Raw genomic sequence first — 17,901 nt, 5'->3', positions numbered from 1 at the left:
TGCTGAACATTTGAAAGGCACTGAAACAAATGCGCTGACAAAATGCAACGATGTAATGAAAGACTTATCCTGAATTAATTTGACTTGAGTTAATGTTAAGGCTTGGAATATGTATGTATGTATTAATGGTGTATATAGTCTCTATTGTTGTTATATTAGTTTTAGTAAAGCAATTACATATATAAAAAGTTAAGAAAATTCACCCGTGGATTCTTTTATGTACTTCTCAATCAGGTTTTAATTTTAAATTTGTTGCTTCTTCTTGCTTTAAAGATACTCCCCGAAGGATTTGGGTAGTGTTATTTATGTTGATGGTTCTCTGCCGGATCCGGTACGATCTGGTAGGAAGCACTATTAAGGTACCAGCTCGATCATCTCGGCACAGATTTAATGGACAAAATTGAACCTTCTGGGAAACCAGCTTACGAAGGAGACCCATATCGTTCAATATCTCTTCTGTCGACAGTAGTGACAAATAAATTGCGGATTTAACCAAAAACCTCACCATAGCACAGTACTCGCAAGGGTCTACCTTTCCACCCAGTGTCATAAAGTGGACCGCAAACTAACACTTGAAGGATTTATCATTGTTTCCTAAGTAGATGAATAATAAAATTAACAACTATTAAGGATTAGATTTTCCAGCTTTTTTACCTAGCGTAACTTGGCACTATCAGCCCTCAAGTCCTCTGCGACTTTACTTACATCTTGGACAAAGCAAACTTCGTCAATATTGGACATACACGTCGATGACGTCACACTACCGACTGTATGGCACCCAAAAAACTGAGAGTGACTGAGACTGGCTATATTGATATATGAAGGGAAAATATAGTCTAGGAATACATAAAGAAAGAGAACGGAGAATGGTAACATAGGAGCGAGGAGTCCCTTGAGGAGCTTTTTGATACACATTTTCCGCCAGATGATGCGAGTAGTACCGGGCATGGTGAACAATCCAGGATCGAATGGGCGATGAAGACTTTTTCGAAGTTTAAATCACGGGACCCAGATGGTATATTCCTTATATGTCGGGTGGAGTGGTGGCGGAATCCCTTAAAATAATACTAGACGGTTGCGTTAGAATGAATCATCTACCTCATATGTATGTACCGCAAAGACTACAGGCCCGCCAGCTTAACATAATTTCTGCTCAAAACCTTTGAGAGGCTAAATGATGTGTATACATTATTTTTATTGTATATTTAGAAAAATAAAAATGTAAGGCCCGATAACCTCCGAAGAGATCTAAGGCCGAGCTTCTCTTCCAATTTGCGTCGTGCTCCTCTTGATTTTTCCTACAAATTTGCCGGACGAGATCTACATGTTTTATGCCGACTCCGAACGGCATCTGCAAGGCAGGTGAGTTTTCACTGAGAGCTTTTCATGGCAGAAATACACCCGGAGCGCTTGCCAAACACTGCCGAGGGGCGACCCCGCTTAGAAAAATTTTTTAAAAACCTTATTTCTGAAATTTTGATGTTGCTTTGCCCGGGGTGCGAACCCAGAGCATACGGTGTGGTAGGCGGAGCACGCTACCATCACACCACGGTGGCTTATATTTAGGCTTAAAATAAATTTTAAGACTAACAAAAAAAAAAAAACACAAGTTACTATGACTATCGGCTCAAGATGTGTATATAAAGTCCAACATGGATGAAAAACTGTTCTCCTCAACACATCGTGCATATACCAAAGGCAATTCGATAGACACGTTACTGCAAAGGGTGGTTATAAACAAAGAGAAAGTCCTGGAATATGTAGTTTGCCTGAGAAGTCTACTCAGACATTGCCAAGGCTTCCAAGAATGTGTCTAAACGGCGCAGGGCACCCCGCAGTGCGGAGTGTTATCGCGTCTGCTGTGGACGCTGGTTATTACCCAACTGTTCCGGCGGTTCGCTGAAGGACCCATCATACATACAGCGTATGCAGATGACATCGCAGCTGTCATAACTGAAAAGCGCTTTCCAAAAATTAGCACGTTGATGGATCGGACGCTTTGGGATGCACATACCTGGGCATGTAATGTTGGGCTGACCTCCAACGCAAAGAAAATAGATATGGTTTTCTTTACCAAGAGGTATAGGGTTCCGAGTTAGACTAGGCCCATGTTTGGAGTGGTGACCGTGCAGGAGAAACCGTGTATAAAATATCTAGGAATCATTCTAGACAGTAAATCGTCGTGCAAGCTCAATGTGGTGGAGATAGTTAAGAAGGCCTCGACGGCAATTTACATATTATAATGAATTTATGGAAACTCCGCTTATTTTCCACATTCTACTAATGTTCGTATCGCTAAATTTCGTGCCAGATACCGAGTCCAGCGTATCTCAATTCTTGGCAATGAGTATCTATCCTTTTTCGTAACGTCGTTCAACTTGCAGTAGTTTACGCAAAACCTAATTTTCCATCCTTCTTCTTTACAGGTACCACTGGTGAGCTCCATGGACCAGCTGATGGTTCGATGACGCCGCTGTCGCTCATTTCTTGTACGATTTGACTCACAACGCTTCACCAGTGGAACATTACGAGGAGCTTGACGGATCGGCCTCGCATCTCCAGTGCCAATTTGATGTTTCACAATGTTGGTGCGGCCTGGTTTGGAGCCATCTTGGTCAAATATGTTCGCGTACTTTAGGAGCAGTTGTTTCGCCTTACTCTGATAGGCTTCCTCTAGCCCCTGCGTCCATGCCGTGAAGTCATTTCAAAGATTAATCTTGCTAGTTGAAACGTTTACTCAATAGGGAGGCAGTTTCCTGAGTCAATGCATGTGATACCGTTTCTGCGAATGTGGGTTTTGGGTGTGCATATTTCGCTCGCTTCGTTTCCACGTCCCGTATGCCATTTATACAACTCTGGACTTTTACCCTCTCGGTGTATTGCACGGGTGCGTCCGCATTTGCCAAATGAGCCAACCTTTCAACATCCGACGCAAACTCTTGCAAAGTCTCATTAGCTTTTTGGAAACGTTTTTACAACTCAATTTGATATATCTGTTTCCTGTGTTCGCTTCCGTATCGCCTCTCTAGAGCGCTCATCAATGTTTCATAGTTGTTCCGTTCGTACTCTGGAATTGTATGCAAGATTTCAGCTGCAGGCCCTTTCAATGCCACGAACAATGCAGCAACTTTATCTTCAGCATTCCAGTTGTTAACTGCTGACGTCTTCTCAAATTGAAGCTTAAATGCCTGGAAAGGAACAGAGCTGTCAAAAGATGTATTTTTTACCTTCGTAATGCTTGCTGAAACAGCTAGGCGATTTAATTGCAACTCCTTTATACGACCTCTCAAAGCATCCACCTCGGCTTCGATTTTTTCCCCAAATTGCGTTATTTTCTCGTCCATACGCGCTTCGAGTTTTGATGATATACGCGCCTCTTGCGCTTCGAGTTGTACTGTTACGCGTGCCTCTTGTTCTTTCAGTTGTGTTTCCATCTTTGATGTTATGCGTGTCTCCTGCGATTCCAGTTGGGATGCCATATATGTTTTCTTTTCTTCTAGATGAGATGACATTTGTCTTTCCTGGGCTTCAATCTTGGATGTTACTGTCAATGTTTGTGCAGATATTGTAACCAAAATCGTGTTCAATTCTGTGCTCGTAACTGTCTGCGATGTTTCGTTTTTCTCTTAAATTTTGTTGTTGTCTCGGCGGCATCAAGATGAAAGCCATACTCTTCCACGTTAATTCCTTCTGCTTCCATTGCCTCTAGTAGTCGTGCCTGAAGTTCGAGTTTATTGCCGGTTGTATTCAATCTACGGCTCTCCAACTCCTTCTCCAGTTGCTGGTTCTTTAATTAACTCCACTTTGCCATGTCCTTGTTGTAGTCGAAATTTTCGGAATTTATTCAATAATTCCTCTTCTGACACCAACTGTAACAAATTTACGGAAACTCCGCTTATTATACACCTTCTACTAATGTTCGTATCGCTAAATTGTTGAATAAATAACTACAATATTCAATAATTCAAAATGTTCTTTATTAGACTACTTTGAAAGTACAATAACACTTATAGTTCGCAACCAATAGCGTGCTTAAATCAAACTGGTTACGGACTACTCAGCTTCTGCTGCTTTTATACTCTCTGCCCAAATGTCTAGACGTTTCTTCTTCTAGAATCCTCTACCTGGTCACCAGCCATACGCGCGTTTATTTGTAGTGTGTAACCATTGGCGGCCACCGTGGTGTGATGGTAGCGTGCTCCGCCTATCACACCGTATGCCCTGGGTTCAACTCCCGGGCAAAGCAACATCAAAATTTTAGAAATAAGATTTTTCAATTTGAAGAAAATTTTTCTAAGCGGGGTCGCCCCTCGGCAGTGTCTGGCAAGCGCTCCGATTTTATTTCTGCCATGAAAAGCTCTCAGTGAAAACTCATCTGCTTTGCAGATGCCGTTCGGAGTCGGCATAAAACATGTGTCCCGTCCGGCCAATTTGTAGGGAAAAATCAAGAGGAGCACGACGCAAATTGGAAGAGAAGCTCGGCCTTAGATCTCTTCGGAGGTTATCGCGCCTTACATTTATTTATTTTTAACCACATGCGTGTGTATGTGTGAGCGAAGTAGTAGCTGATGACGAGATGCGTTTGTGAGTATCTCTCTGCTGCTTGTATGTATGTGTGTACATGATGATTAATGTGTTTATGTAGCTTGCTTAAATGTTGTTGTGCTTTTATTTAATAACCCTCGAGATGGTAATATTCGTCACAATATGTATGTAAAGAACAATGCTGACGTGTACGCCCCCTCTCTCTAATTGAGTATTTACAGCAATTGGAAAGCCTATCCTACTCTATCGAGCTCTTGTCTCACAAAAAAGTACGTAAATTAGCAGACGTACGCAGGCTATAAATGTTTAACATTCCGAGAGCTCTGCTAACTGCAACGAGGCTCAATGCCTCCGGGTATTTTGAGCGCAGGCCATGCGACTATAGTGGTACGGTGTCATTAAGTACTGAAAAAAACAGACTACCTAATTCCATACCTGCGCATCGAGGGGCCTTACAGCCACAACACAAGGGTTCCCAAATGGTAGACGAGACTATACAACGTGTATACCGATAGGTTCAAAGGAATGAAAGGAGTAGTAGATTGGGCAAGATTAAGAGAACACAGTAGGTTGTCTGTTCCAGATTTCATACCTTTTAATCGTAGTGACATTTCTCTTTAAGTGTATCCTTAATATACAAATGAGAGAACACTCTGGGTACACACAAACAAATTTTGTTGTCTAAGCCGCACTTTGTGGTGTTGTTCCATATAAAAACTAAAATTGAAGTGCTGAAAAAAACTGTTGTGAAAATAGAATTTTAATTATAATATTAATAAAAATAATAGAATTAATAAAAAACAAAATTTGGATGTTGCTTCGGTCAGGACTTAAACCGTGGGCCTTCCATGATCAATCATAGCCCATTTTACATGTAAGGGATTAATCACAGCTCCCTCACTTAAGTGATTAGGCGCACAATTCTACTAAAATTTGGCCAGGACCAGGATAATAACAATTCTGCAAATACATATGTACACACATTTGTAAACAATAGCTCGAGATGCAAACTGTGCAGAATATTTGGAGAGGATTACACTCCTGAAACAATTGTTGGATGCATGCTACAAAGCAAGGTAAAATGGTCAGCGGCGTGCGATGTAATAGCGGAAATAATGAAGTGTCTACGAAGTCTTGAAAGGCTACGGCGCAGCAGCGAACATTGAACAGTCGAGTTGTGTGGGTGGATAACAAATTGCTAAGGTGGAGGGGATCGAGCTAAGCACGTATTGGATGCAAGGCCTCCGTACAATTAGCGGCGTGAGAATGATAAAATAAGAAAATACCGTAATATATGTAGGTAATGTAATAGCAAGCCAGGCGACGGATTGGAGAAAATGCCTCTTCAACCGTTCGAATACTGCCCCAGGTGAAGGAATAAAGCACGGATTGGAGACACGGCCTCTTCAACCGTGCGACCAAAAGCAGTCAACATACACGCAACGACAAACCTACGGATTGGAGACAAGGCCTCTCCAACCGTAGAAACAACGAGTATGACGGTAAACGTCTCACATGTAATCAGAGTTTATACTCGGATTGGAGAGAAGACCTCTCCAACCGGTGGAAGTACGAGGAAAGCCCCGTTACGTATTGTGGAAAAAAAAAAAATGAAATGAAAAACGGAAAAACCGAAAAATAATAATAAAAAAAAAAAAAATTTATAATTTATTTACACATATATACATATATAAAAAACAAAACCCTACAATACAAGTAGTCGAACGCACAAGCATGCCACAAGCACTATATGCACAGTGTTTAAAGTAGGCTTGCTAATATTCGTAGAAGAGGTATGCGTCAAGCACACTCAGGTAGTAAGCAGGGCGTGTCAGTCCCAGCGTTAACCATACCGCGGCACTATCTAAGTACAGCAACGTGACCCCGACAGACGTAGAGCTTAGTGCTCAACCTACCTCCCGACGGAATACTTGACGGTAGTACCGGGGGGTAAATGGTACTCAGACGGTAGGAGGTTTAGTGCGGTTAAAGTCCCACACTGACTATGAGGCTTTCGATGCTTCCTCCTCGTAAAAAACAAAAAAAAAAAAAAAAAAAAAAAAAAAAAAAACACATTTGTAGACAAGTAACTTTTAAAATTGCTTTATTATTAATAGAGATAATATCACTAATTACTATATTTTTGGTTTTTTTTTTTACAGAGACACTCAATCTTTTGCTAAACTACTCACAATGCTTTACTAAACTATTAAATTAGCCTATGATAAACGTAAAGGAGGAATTTGTAATTATAATTCTAAGCAAGACATAAAAATGCTATGCTTTGTACAAATGCAAATTTAATGACCACAGCGATGAACACAACCACCATCATAATCACTTCAATTATGACCACCATCACCACCTCCTCCTCCATGGTGTTCATGATGGTAGGGTACACCATGCTCTTGCTTGATTGAATAACCATCTGTATGATGACCATGCCCATGCTCTTCATGTCCATGACCGCCATCATCACCGCCGTGGTGTTCTTCATGGTGGTCGTGATGTTCTTCGACCTCAGCATGACCGCCATAGTAGCTAGTGTGCCCATGATCTGCTGCATGATGATGAGTAGGTACACGGCTAACAATAGCATGGAAACCACTATGTTTATCAGCAAAATAATGCACTATACGCTTATGACCGTCCGCATCAAGCAACTCATAATGTCCGGATACCTTATGACCATCACGCTTTTCGCTATGCTCATGATGATCTCCAGTCTTTTTATCCTCAACGCCATATTTGAAATGATATTCAGCATGCGAATCATGACCATCATCGTGTCCATGTTCGTCATGATGATCATCATGTGAAACTAGATGAAAGGAAGCATGACTAGAACCACCATGGTGCTCTTCATGGCCACCACCATCGCCACCGCCACCGCCACCGCCCCCACCACCTTCTTCATGATGTGTGTAAGGTGCTGCGTTGACTAGAATGAATGCAGAGCAAAATGCGAACACAGCGATAAACTGTAGAAAGGAAAAGGGTTTATTATCAGCGCGTTTATTAAATAGTCCTGTAGCTTACTTACCTTAAGAGCCATTGTGCGGAAGTATATGAGTTGTTGATAAACAAACTTTTTTGTTGCGGCTTTTTTCAAATTATTTGTGGACGATAGACCAGTGTGTACTGTGCCTCTATTGGGATTGACTGGCGTTTTTATACCTCACAATAAAATCAAAATAAATTGCCTTAACCCATATTTACAATTAAAATTTTCAACAACACTTTCCAACTATTTGTTTTTGACTGTTTGTTGTTGCTTATCAACAGGCATGTGCATTTTCAGGCCTATTGAGCCTCAATTAGCGGCGTGAACCAGCCTATATCTGCTCCGCATTCACTTCTTCGAATATGTGGCTCATTAGCAAATTGAAGCCAAACAAATTACACGCAAATGGTAGTTATTGCATAATTTTCATTGTTCGCGTAAAATGCCTTTCCACGCTATTTTAGGATTTATATTAAATGCTCACTGGAACGCTTTTGGTATAGCTCATGTGGCGTCCGCTAAACGTTCCAGTTTAAACTTACTGAGACTATGCTGCGCGATCAGTTACCGCATAGGTTATTCACGCCTGTTGCTCTTAGTCTTGGCCTAGATCGCATTATCCAAACTTACATCAGCAAAAAAATTTACTAGCAAATTATCGCCACCAAAGGTGTTTCAAATTACTTGATTACTTTCCCTTTCTTATAGTGCATTTATTAAAATGCAATCAAAAAATTTTTGTTAGCGTTGCAGAGTGTGAAGCTGTTGAGTGATTGAAAGTGAATGCGTGTGAAACGAATATGTGTAAAGAGAGCAAATTAACCAATTAACTACAGGATATATATATATATATATAAATATATATATTTTTTAACAATTTGAATGAATAAGTGGTCTATTCTATATATCGATGGCTTAAATGATGATTTAAATGCAACTCTGCTCAAGTCAGTACCATCAGGGTTCAAGAGGTTGTTACCGCCGTTTATATCTTCTCCAACCCAATTCTCAATCTTACCTACCCGTGACGAATCCTGTTTCTTTAGCAGACGAAGATTTGACGACACTAAGTTCTCGGAACTAGGAAGTGGGGGTCCGGGGAGCCTAGCAGTGTTAAATCGTCCGGCTTGTTCCTAAATGGTGCTTGTTATCGGAAGGTACTGAAAATTCGTTCTAAATATAAAAGTCACTAGCGCGAGGATGCATTCTGAAATATTCATTGCATTCTGATTGGACTTTCGATATTTTGACAAATCTATAACAAAAAAGGCTTGAGTATCAGGTACTCAAGAAGTTTGGTGTGCCAACCTCTAGGTGTACGTCTAGGGAACTAATTAGGCAATTCACAAGGTCTCTTGTTACTGTATACAAATACATCCGTTAGAAGAGCCGGCAGTAAAAAGCATTAAAAAATCTTAATTTGACTAAACAACCGCTAATCTTTTCACTACCTCTTACCATTTTTTTATACTCAGCTGAGGAGAGCTCACAGCGTATATTAACTTTGTTCGCAAAACGGCAATCCGTAACGGCATAAACTAATCGATATAGATATAGACTTCTATATATCAAAATGATCTGGGTGAAAAAAGAAATTCATTTAGCCATGTCCGTCCGTCCGTCTGCCCGTCCGTCCGTCTGCCCGTTAACACGATAACTTGAGTAATTTTTGAGTTATCTTGATGAAATTTGGTACGTGGGTTCCTGGGCGCTCATCTCAGATCGCTATTTAAAATGAATGAAATCGGACTGCAACCACACCCACTTTTTCGATATCGAAGATTTCGAAAAACAGAAAAAGTGCGATAATTCATTACCAAAGACGAATAAACCAATGAAACTTGGTAGGTGGGTTGACCTTGTGACGCAGAATAGAAAATTAGTAAAACTTTGGACAATGGGCGTGGCACCTACCACTTTTACAATAAGGTAATTTAAAAGTTTTGCAAGCTGTAATTTGGCAGTCGTTGAAGATATCATGATGAAATTTGGCAGAAGCGTTACTGCTATTACTGTTTGTGTGCTGAATAAAAATTAGCAAAATCGGATGACAAACACGCACAACTTAAAAAAAAAATATTTTTATAACCTAACAGTATATAATTAAATTATGTCAACATTCGACTCCAGTAATGATATGGTGCAACAAAATACAAAAATAAAAGAAATTTTCAAAATGGGCGTGGCTCCGCCTATTTCATTTAATTCGTCTAGAATAATTTTAATGCCATAAGTCGAACAAAAATTTACCAATCCTTGTGAAATTTGGTAGGGGCATAGATTCTAACACGACAACTGTTTTCTGTGAAAATGGGCGGAATCGGTTGAGGCCAAGCCCAGTTTTTATACACAGTCGACCGTCTGTCCTTCCGCTCGGCCGTTAACACGATAACTTGAGCAAAGATCGATATATCTTTACTAAACTTAGTTCACGTACTTCTCTGAACTCACTTTATCTTGGTATAAAAAATGACCGAAATTCGAATATGACCACGCCCACTTTTTCGATATCGAAAATTACGAAAAATTAAAAAATACCATAATTCTATATCAAATATGAAAAAAGGGATGAAACATGGTAATTGAATTGGTTTATTGACGCAAAATATAACATTCTAGAGTCACCCCTATCCACCTTTATGGCGATATCTCGAAAAGGCGTCCACCTATAGAACTAAGGCCCATTCCCTTTTAAAATACTCATTAACACCTTTCGCTAGATACCCATATCGTACAAACACATTCTAGAGTCACCTCTGGTCCACCTTTATGGCAATATCTCGAAAAGGTGTCCACCTATAGAACTAAGGCCCATATCGTACAAAGAGATTTTAGAGTCACCCCTGGTCCACCTTTATGGCGATATCTCGAAAAGGCTTCCACCTATAGAACTAAGGATCACTCCCTTTTAAAATACTCATTAACACCTTTTATTCGATACCCATATCGTACAAACACATTCTAGGGTCACCTCTGGTCTACCTTTACGGCGATATCTCGAAAAGGCGTCCACCTATAGAACTAAGGCCCACTCCCTTTTAAAACACTCATTAACACCTTTAATTTGATACCCATATCGTACAAAGAGATTTTAGAGTCACCCCTGGTCCACCTTTATGGCGATATCTCGAAAAGGCTTCCACCTATAGAACTAAGGATCACTCCCTTTTAAAATACTCATTAACACCTTTTTTTCGATACCCATATCGTACAAACACATTCTAGAGTCACCTCTGGTCTACCTTTACGGCGATATCTCGAAAAGGCGTCCACCTATAGAACTAAGTCCCACTCCCTTTTACAATACTCGTTAACACCTTTCATTTGATACCCATATCGTACAAACACATTCTAGAGTTACCCCTGGTCCATCTTAATGGCGATATCTCGAAAAGGCCTCCACTTATAGAAATTAGTCCCATTCCCTTTTAAAATACTCATTAACACAGTTCGTTTGATACCCATATCTTAGAAACACATTCTAGAGTCACCTCTGGTCCACCTTTATGGGGATATCTCGAAAAGGCGCCACCGATAGAACTAAGGCCCACTCCCTTTTAAAATACTCATTAACACCTTTCGTTTGATACCCATATCGTACAAGCACATTCTAGAGTCACCTCTGGTCCACCTTTATGGCGATATCTCGAAAAGGCGTCCACCTATAGAACTAAGGCCCACTCCCTTTTAAAATACTCACTAAGACCTTTCATTTGATAGCCATATCAAACAAACTCATTCTAGAGTCACCTCTGGTCCACCTTTATGGCGATATCTCGAAATGGCGTCCACCTGTAGAACTATGACCCACTCCCTTTTAAAATACTCTTTAATACCTTCCTTTTGATACCCATGTCATACAAACACCTTCCAGGGTTACCCTAGGTTCATTTTCCTAAATGGTGATTTTCCTTTATTTTGTCTCCAAAGCTCTCACTTAGCCTTCCTTACTTGTTTTTGTTACGAAAATTCTTTAAAAGTTTGAAATATAAATAAATAATTTGTTTGACAAAAACTTAGCACACTTGATATTTATGTATAGGCTGCTCAATTGATACGCAATTAACTAGGTCTCCTATTCGTCGTATGTGCTATGCTCTAGTCAAATTTTATGTTGGAAACCATGGAAACAACTCAAATATTAAAATTATATATGAATACGACACGCTTGTGAATTGCCCATAAATTTTCTACAAAAATTTAAAAAGCAAACATGACAGTTTTAAGATCATAACACATATGTTCTTTGGATAGGAACCAACAGAGGTAATTTTACCACATACAAATAGCTTTGGAATTTTTAAGAAGAGCTTCGTCGGCCTCTCGGATAACAAATTGGTAAGACTGCGATGAGGAATCGATACTTTTTCGATAACGAGTTCCTACATGTTTGGTAACGAAACCGATAACGTCCCGAGAACACCCCGATAAAAAATAAGTAGCAGTCCTGTAACAAACCAATAAGATTTCGATAATACATTGATTTCTTTTGATAACATATCGATAATTTTTTGCTAACATTGCGATGAAAAGTTGGTAACAATCCGATAATAAATCGATAACATATTGATAATTTTTCTATGACAAATCCAAAATTTTAAACCACTAGGTTCGGTGTCAAAGGCGGATCACAGTACCTCCACACCACTGCGGGATACTTCTCACATCTGACATTACACAAAACAACCAGCAACAGCGTTGACTCCAAAATTTGTTTTGATATCACCCCAAAAAGTGTTAGGTATACTGTAAAATTACACGACACAAGGCACACATTTTTTGGGTATTTAAAAAACACATTGAATTTGCACCGACATTTTCCCAAATATTTAGCTTACAATATTGGATAACATATTTTCCTACCATCCGGGATGCGCATCAATAATTTTAACAGTCGTAGAATCCAACTAACTTTACATATCTTGAACAATTGTACATCATTTCCTGAAACATCAACTACTAGGCCAAACTGTGATATCCATCATACGAACCAAAAATTTATATGATTTTAAAAGTAAAACACAATTTCGAATTAAAAAAGGAAGCGGGGGGGGGGGGGGGGCACCTTTGAGGATTCTACTACCAAGTTTGGAGAAACATTCCAAAAAACGATTAGATAACTTTTTTAATCCCTAATATTTTTTGTTGGAAATTATATCGGATGTTTCTAAAAAAATTGTTCATAAATATTGTGACGAATATTAGTAGTTTCGATACGTCACTATGTCGCTAGTAAGAAATGCAGGACGACAACAACAGCAAGGCAAGCCGATGAAATAGAAAACAGCCACACATGTACACTGCAATAAAGAGCGTATATTATACACATATGCATATAAGGCAACTGAGAATATGAGATGCAGAGATGTACAGCTCATACTACTTAGACATATACATATATACATATGCATAGAAGGCGTAAGCCAATATGAGATACGGAAACGAGTAAATAAGCAAATCTTCGCGAAAAGTTTAGACCCTGTGCGAAACAAGCGAACGAGGCAAGCTTATAAGGCGGTGCAGACCAAGTGACGTTTAATCAGTTTGATTTTAACACGCTATAAGTGAAGTACCCGAATACAATAAAATGTGAAGACCTACTATCATAGTAGTGTTGTTAGTAAATAGCATTTTATATTCAGAAGATTTGCATTTATTTATTGGACAGTTCAGGGACTCGAACAATGAAAGAGGTGTAAAATTATTGTCGATTTCTTTAAATCCTTAACAATATTAATTAATATTAATAATATTATTAATATTAAATAAGTTTAATTTAATAATGTAAGTGTCCACATTAATGTTATTTAATTGTAATTATGTTTGTTGTTAATGAATTGATTTTAAAATAAAATCATTAGAATCCCTGAGGAAGACGTGAGAGCGTCGAAACGCGTAGGAGGGAAAAGGAAAATTTAATTTTTGCCTTCTAATTTCTCGGCTGTAAAGCTCCATAAAAGCAAGCATAAACTAATATTGTTTTGGTAGAAATTTTATTATAAAAATCGCCCAACTTAACGGCACTTCTTGGCAAACACGAAATAACTTATCTACTTGCAATATCATGCAAGTCTTTTTAAATATTATGACGAATATTATCATCACTATGCTGTTAGTAAATTATCACAGCAACAAATACAGTAAGCAGCCAAACTTATGTACATGCACACACATAATCAGTAGCTCGAAGTGAAGAGATATCTCACACACACATATTTAGTTATCTGCCGGTTGTTACTCACACATTCACACGCATATAGCTCAATTACCAAGCAGGAGATAAAACAGTTCTGGAAGGTGAAAATCTAGACCTTAGTAGAAATATGCGGACGAGGCAACAGAGAGTATAAAAGCAGCGCAATCTGAGGAACGACTAATCTTTTTGATTTAAACATGCTATTAGTTGTGAGGTGAAGTATAATTGTGAAGTACTTCCAAAGTAAAATAAATAAAGAACAGTTTGCAACACTGAATAACGATTCGAAAGCTAACAGAAGGTGTATAAATAACCAGGATTTCCCTAATTTCGTTACAATATAATTGCTTGGTATGTAAGAAGAGTCAAAAGTTTATTTACCCTTTCCGAAGTACTGTTTCGATCGTTTAAGCTCAGTTATTCGAAGCCTAGGCAAAGCTTTCGAATGGCTTTCTTGTACTCTGGAGTGAAGCGGATAAACCACTACGACTCGCCGCTAACCGGTTACAAAAGAAACTTCCAGGGTATCTACCTTGAACTTAAATTGAATGATATCCACTTGGGGGCCCTAGCCCATGCGTATTTCGCTTAAATATTTAGTACGTATGAATCAGCACATCAACATTGGTTAGTATTCCTTAAAATTTGATTGCTCGAGAAAGCGTACATGAAAATATTATAACTCATTAACAATTATAAGTTTTTTTTTAAATGAAATGCCTATGCTCAAATTAAACAATAAGAAAAATCCTTGAAATCCACTTTTCCCAATTCTTTAAATTATTTTATATGTAGAAGCTTGGTATGAAGAAATGTTAAAGAGTATGCAGTTAAAAAAATGGTATTTTGCAATAAGTTTTATCCTGCAGAACGTAATTATAAATGTTGCTACGTGTGAGTTGAATGGCATTCGGTTGGCGATTACGACAACGTGCGGTAGCTCCATCAACGAGGCAGCCGAATATTTCCGTCCAATTAGTTTGAACAACAATGGAATGTTAATGATACCCAACGCAATAAACCAAACAATCCATGAAGGCAACAGTCGTAGGAAAATACAAGTATGTTGTCATATCTTCTGTTTATGTGCAAAACAGCTTAACAAACAACTGTAATATCGTGCAATAAGTTTGCTGTATTGGATTCTTCTAATGAAAAATATGGATAGGGTTGACAAAGTTGTGGGTAAATGACGACCTCACAGATCTGTTAGAAAAATGCCGCGCTTTGAGTGGTGACATCATTCGTTTCTTTATTGATACATTTTTAAAAACAAGTTGACTAGCTACTGTAATAGAGCCGATGCATTGCCCAATGAGGGCCAATGAGGAGAAAAAATAACTTTTATTAACACTATGGGTCCATTAGTACTTTACTGGCTCTTTTATCTCTTTATGTGTAGGAAACGAGGAGGTTTACATTCATTGCTTAAATATTTTCAAAATGTCGCCAAAGCCCAGTGCTTTTTTCACAATTCTACCACTAATCAATATTTTCAAGTTCGAACACTGACAACACGACGTCCTTGCAACATGAACCACAGCGGCGATGCGAATGCCGGATTGTATAATTTCCCTGTGAGGCAAATCGTTGCCGGCGGTGCTTAAATGAAAATATAGCGTAAAAACAAATATGTAATTGCTTTCAGCATAAAGCAACAACAATAATAATAAACAAAATCAGGTAGGAAGCAGCTACAATAAACGCCAGCAATGTGACTGGGGCACGCAAAAAATTACTATGCGGCATAACGTGACACTACGACATATTTTGTTGTTATTGCAGCGCCGTTTTAGCCCTTTGATTTTGTAGACGACCGTACCGCAAAGAGGGGTCTTTATGGCATTTAGTGGCACATTCTGAACGCGTTAAATTACTTGTGCTGAAAGATTTTTGTTTAATTGTACACAGCGATTTAACTGAGGTATTAAGAAGTAATTGGGTGAGAGGTGGTGGGTTGCAAATTTGAAAATTTCAATTTCAATTCAATTTTCGTGAAAGAAGCAAATGCAATTCTTTGGCAGGGCAGCTAGATATATTTGTTGTCGGAACCGGAACACTTTGTTATTACGGAGACAGCAAACAAAACGTTTCATGCTCACCATAGTCTGATGATCAAAATTCACAGAGAACTGTTTATCCGAACGATCCCGTTTCGCAGTTCTAAAGATAATACGTAAAAACATTCATTGTTATGTTTCTTTACCGATCATCTGGCGACCGGGAGCGGGCAACTTAAAGTCTTTAGTGCAGTGGTCGGTACGCCATGGCTCAATTGAGCCAAACTTGCACACACATATTCTTACTCTCCATCGTCAGTCGTTAGCGCGCACGGCTATCGCAAAAATGTTAAGGTTCCCTGTGATAAATATTACGATTGGGAAACGCAATTGATATGACGGCCTATCCATATGTAGCTCGTCTTCAAAACATGTTTAGGTTTTGGGGTTTTACCTTTTTGTGTATTATATATTATATTAAATACCTTTTCACTACAATATGAGTTTTTTAAATTATTTTAAAAAAAGTTGTAACAATTTCAATCTGGACTCCTTTTTTTCTGAGCCAAAAAAAAAAAAACTTTACTTCAGCACAGCAAAGAACTACTATAGAATGTTAAAAAAACTTAGCGAAGTAGCAAAAAAATTGACTTGAATGTATCTTTGTTTTCTTTTTTTTATCAGCTCCATATATTTAAAACATTTTCTCGTTTGCGGCAAATGTATTAAATTCGGAAATATGAGTTTTTAAGCGAGTGATCGCCTCTATTTTTGCGATATTTGAGGGACTTGAGAATATTTCAAACTGCTTCTGAATAAAAAATGAAATTTTCCAAATTTTTTGCTATAAATGCATCTTATGCATGTTGCAATTTTAGCTTTAATTTCCTACTGGGATGCTAATGCTCTCGCTCTCACTGATACACTTACATTTTAATTTTTGCCTACCACTGCTTTAGTGATGTTTCTTATACAAATACAGTACCAAACGCTTTTGAAAGGACCATTTTTGTGTAAACTAATAAAACACAAACAATCTATGACATCAAAAACTGCCAAGTATATCAAGCGAAAAGCTCAAGTTCTTAGGGATGCTTTCTTTCGATCATTGATTACAGATTAACATAAGGTTGTTGTTGTTGTGGTAGCGATAAAATCACTCCCCGAAGGTTTGACGGATACAGATCCCAAACGTTCCGGTAACAAGCACCGTTAAGGTACCAACCTGCCCATCTCGGCGACGATTTTATGTGACCATATTGAACCTTCTAGGCCATCCCGCCCCTACCTCTATTGTTCCATAAGGTATTTAGTTCGAGACGCTAATAATTGCACTGGCGACCCGTTTGAAATGCTTACGCCACACAAGCCCTCGAATAATTTGAGTATTTTAGTGGCCGTTTATGACAGGCCTACCTGCCTTGGATATATTCTAAGCCCCTAGCCCGCAGAGGGTGGTTTGATATTGTTATGAGGTCACCGGTCTTAACGTCGACTAGTCTTATTATAACCTCAACGGCCTTAAAGTCACTTGACTTTATGACCACGTCAAAAGACCATAATGTTAGTCGAAGTTATGACTGGATGAAATGCGCACAACTTCAAATTATAAATTGTTCTAATATCAACGATATTGTCCTTATCACCACTCTGGTTTTAGATGTTCTCAAGTGGACAAAAAGTTAATTATTGTGTTTCAAACCTCCACCTTTTGAAATGTTAACAATTGATAAATTATATAGACGCTTTTTTATTTTCACAATATTTTTGTTCCAACAAGGCGACTCCTTTTAGTGCGATTTATTTAACCTATTGCTGGATAAGTTGCTATACTACTGATATCATTAGTCTTTAAAAAACACGAAGTATGTAACATTGGATAAAGAGCCAAAAATAATAGGTCTTGTGGCGCCTTGGCAGCCACGTTACTGTTGACGGATAAAAATTCGAGACTGTGTAGGACTTCGGCTAACCAGGAAGCAGCTTTAACAGCGATAGGAACTGCAGCTTAAAAATCAAACGGAGAATAATTCTTGCCCCCTCTCGTGCTGGTCGCCTTGTCGCTGGCGAGGGGGCTTTAACGACTGCCTGAGGAATCTCTCTATTAGAGAACCTCAGATGTGGTGAACTAAGAGGTAAGCCTCTCCTGGCTTGCA

The 17,901-nt window shown here is 38.7% G+C and overlaps 1 protein-coding gene across 1 annotated transcript; it reads right to left on the bottom strand.

The window, feature by feature from the left end:
• Positions 1–6,679: 6,679 nt before the first annotated feature.
• On the bottom strand, positions 6,680–7,674 carry LOC137242167 (probable zinc transporter protein DDB_G0282067). The gene is made up of 2 exons (XM_067769529.1): positions 7,589–7,674; positions 6,680–7,526 (listed from the first exon to the last, which is right to left on the bottom strand). The coding sequence occupies exons 1-2, from the start codon at positions 7,598–7,600 to the stop codon at positions 6,888–6,890; spliced, it is 651 nt and encodes a 216-aa protein (XP_067625630.1). The 5' UTR covers positions 7,601–7,674; the 3' UTR covers positions 6,680–6,887.
• Between the last annotated feature and the right edge of the window lie 10,227 nt (positions 7,675–17,901).

Source organism: Eurosta solidaginis, chromosome 2 (assembly GCF_040869045.1).
Source record: "Eurosta solidaginis isolate ZX-2024a chromosome 2, ASM4086904v1, whole genome shotgun sequence".
Classification (NCBI taxonomy): Eukaryota; Metazoa; Arthropoda; class Insecta; order Diptera; family Tephritidae; genus Eurosta; species Eurosta solidaginis.
The sequence above is the reverse complement of the archived record's forward strand: the minus strand, read 5'-3'. Positions and strand labels throughout refer to the sequence as shown.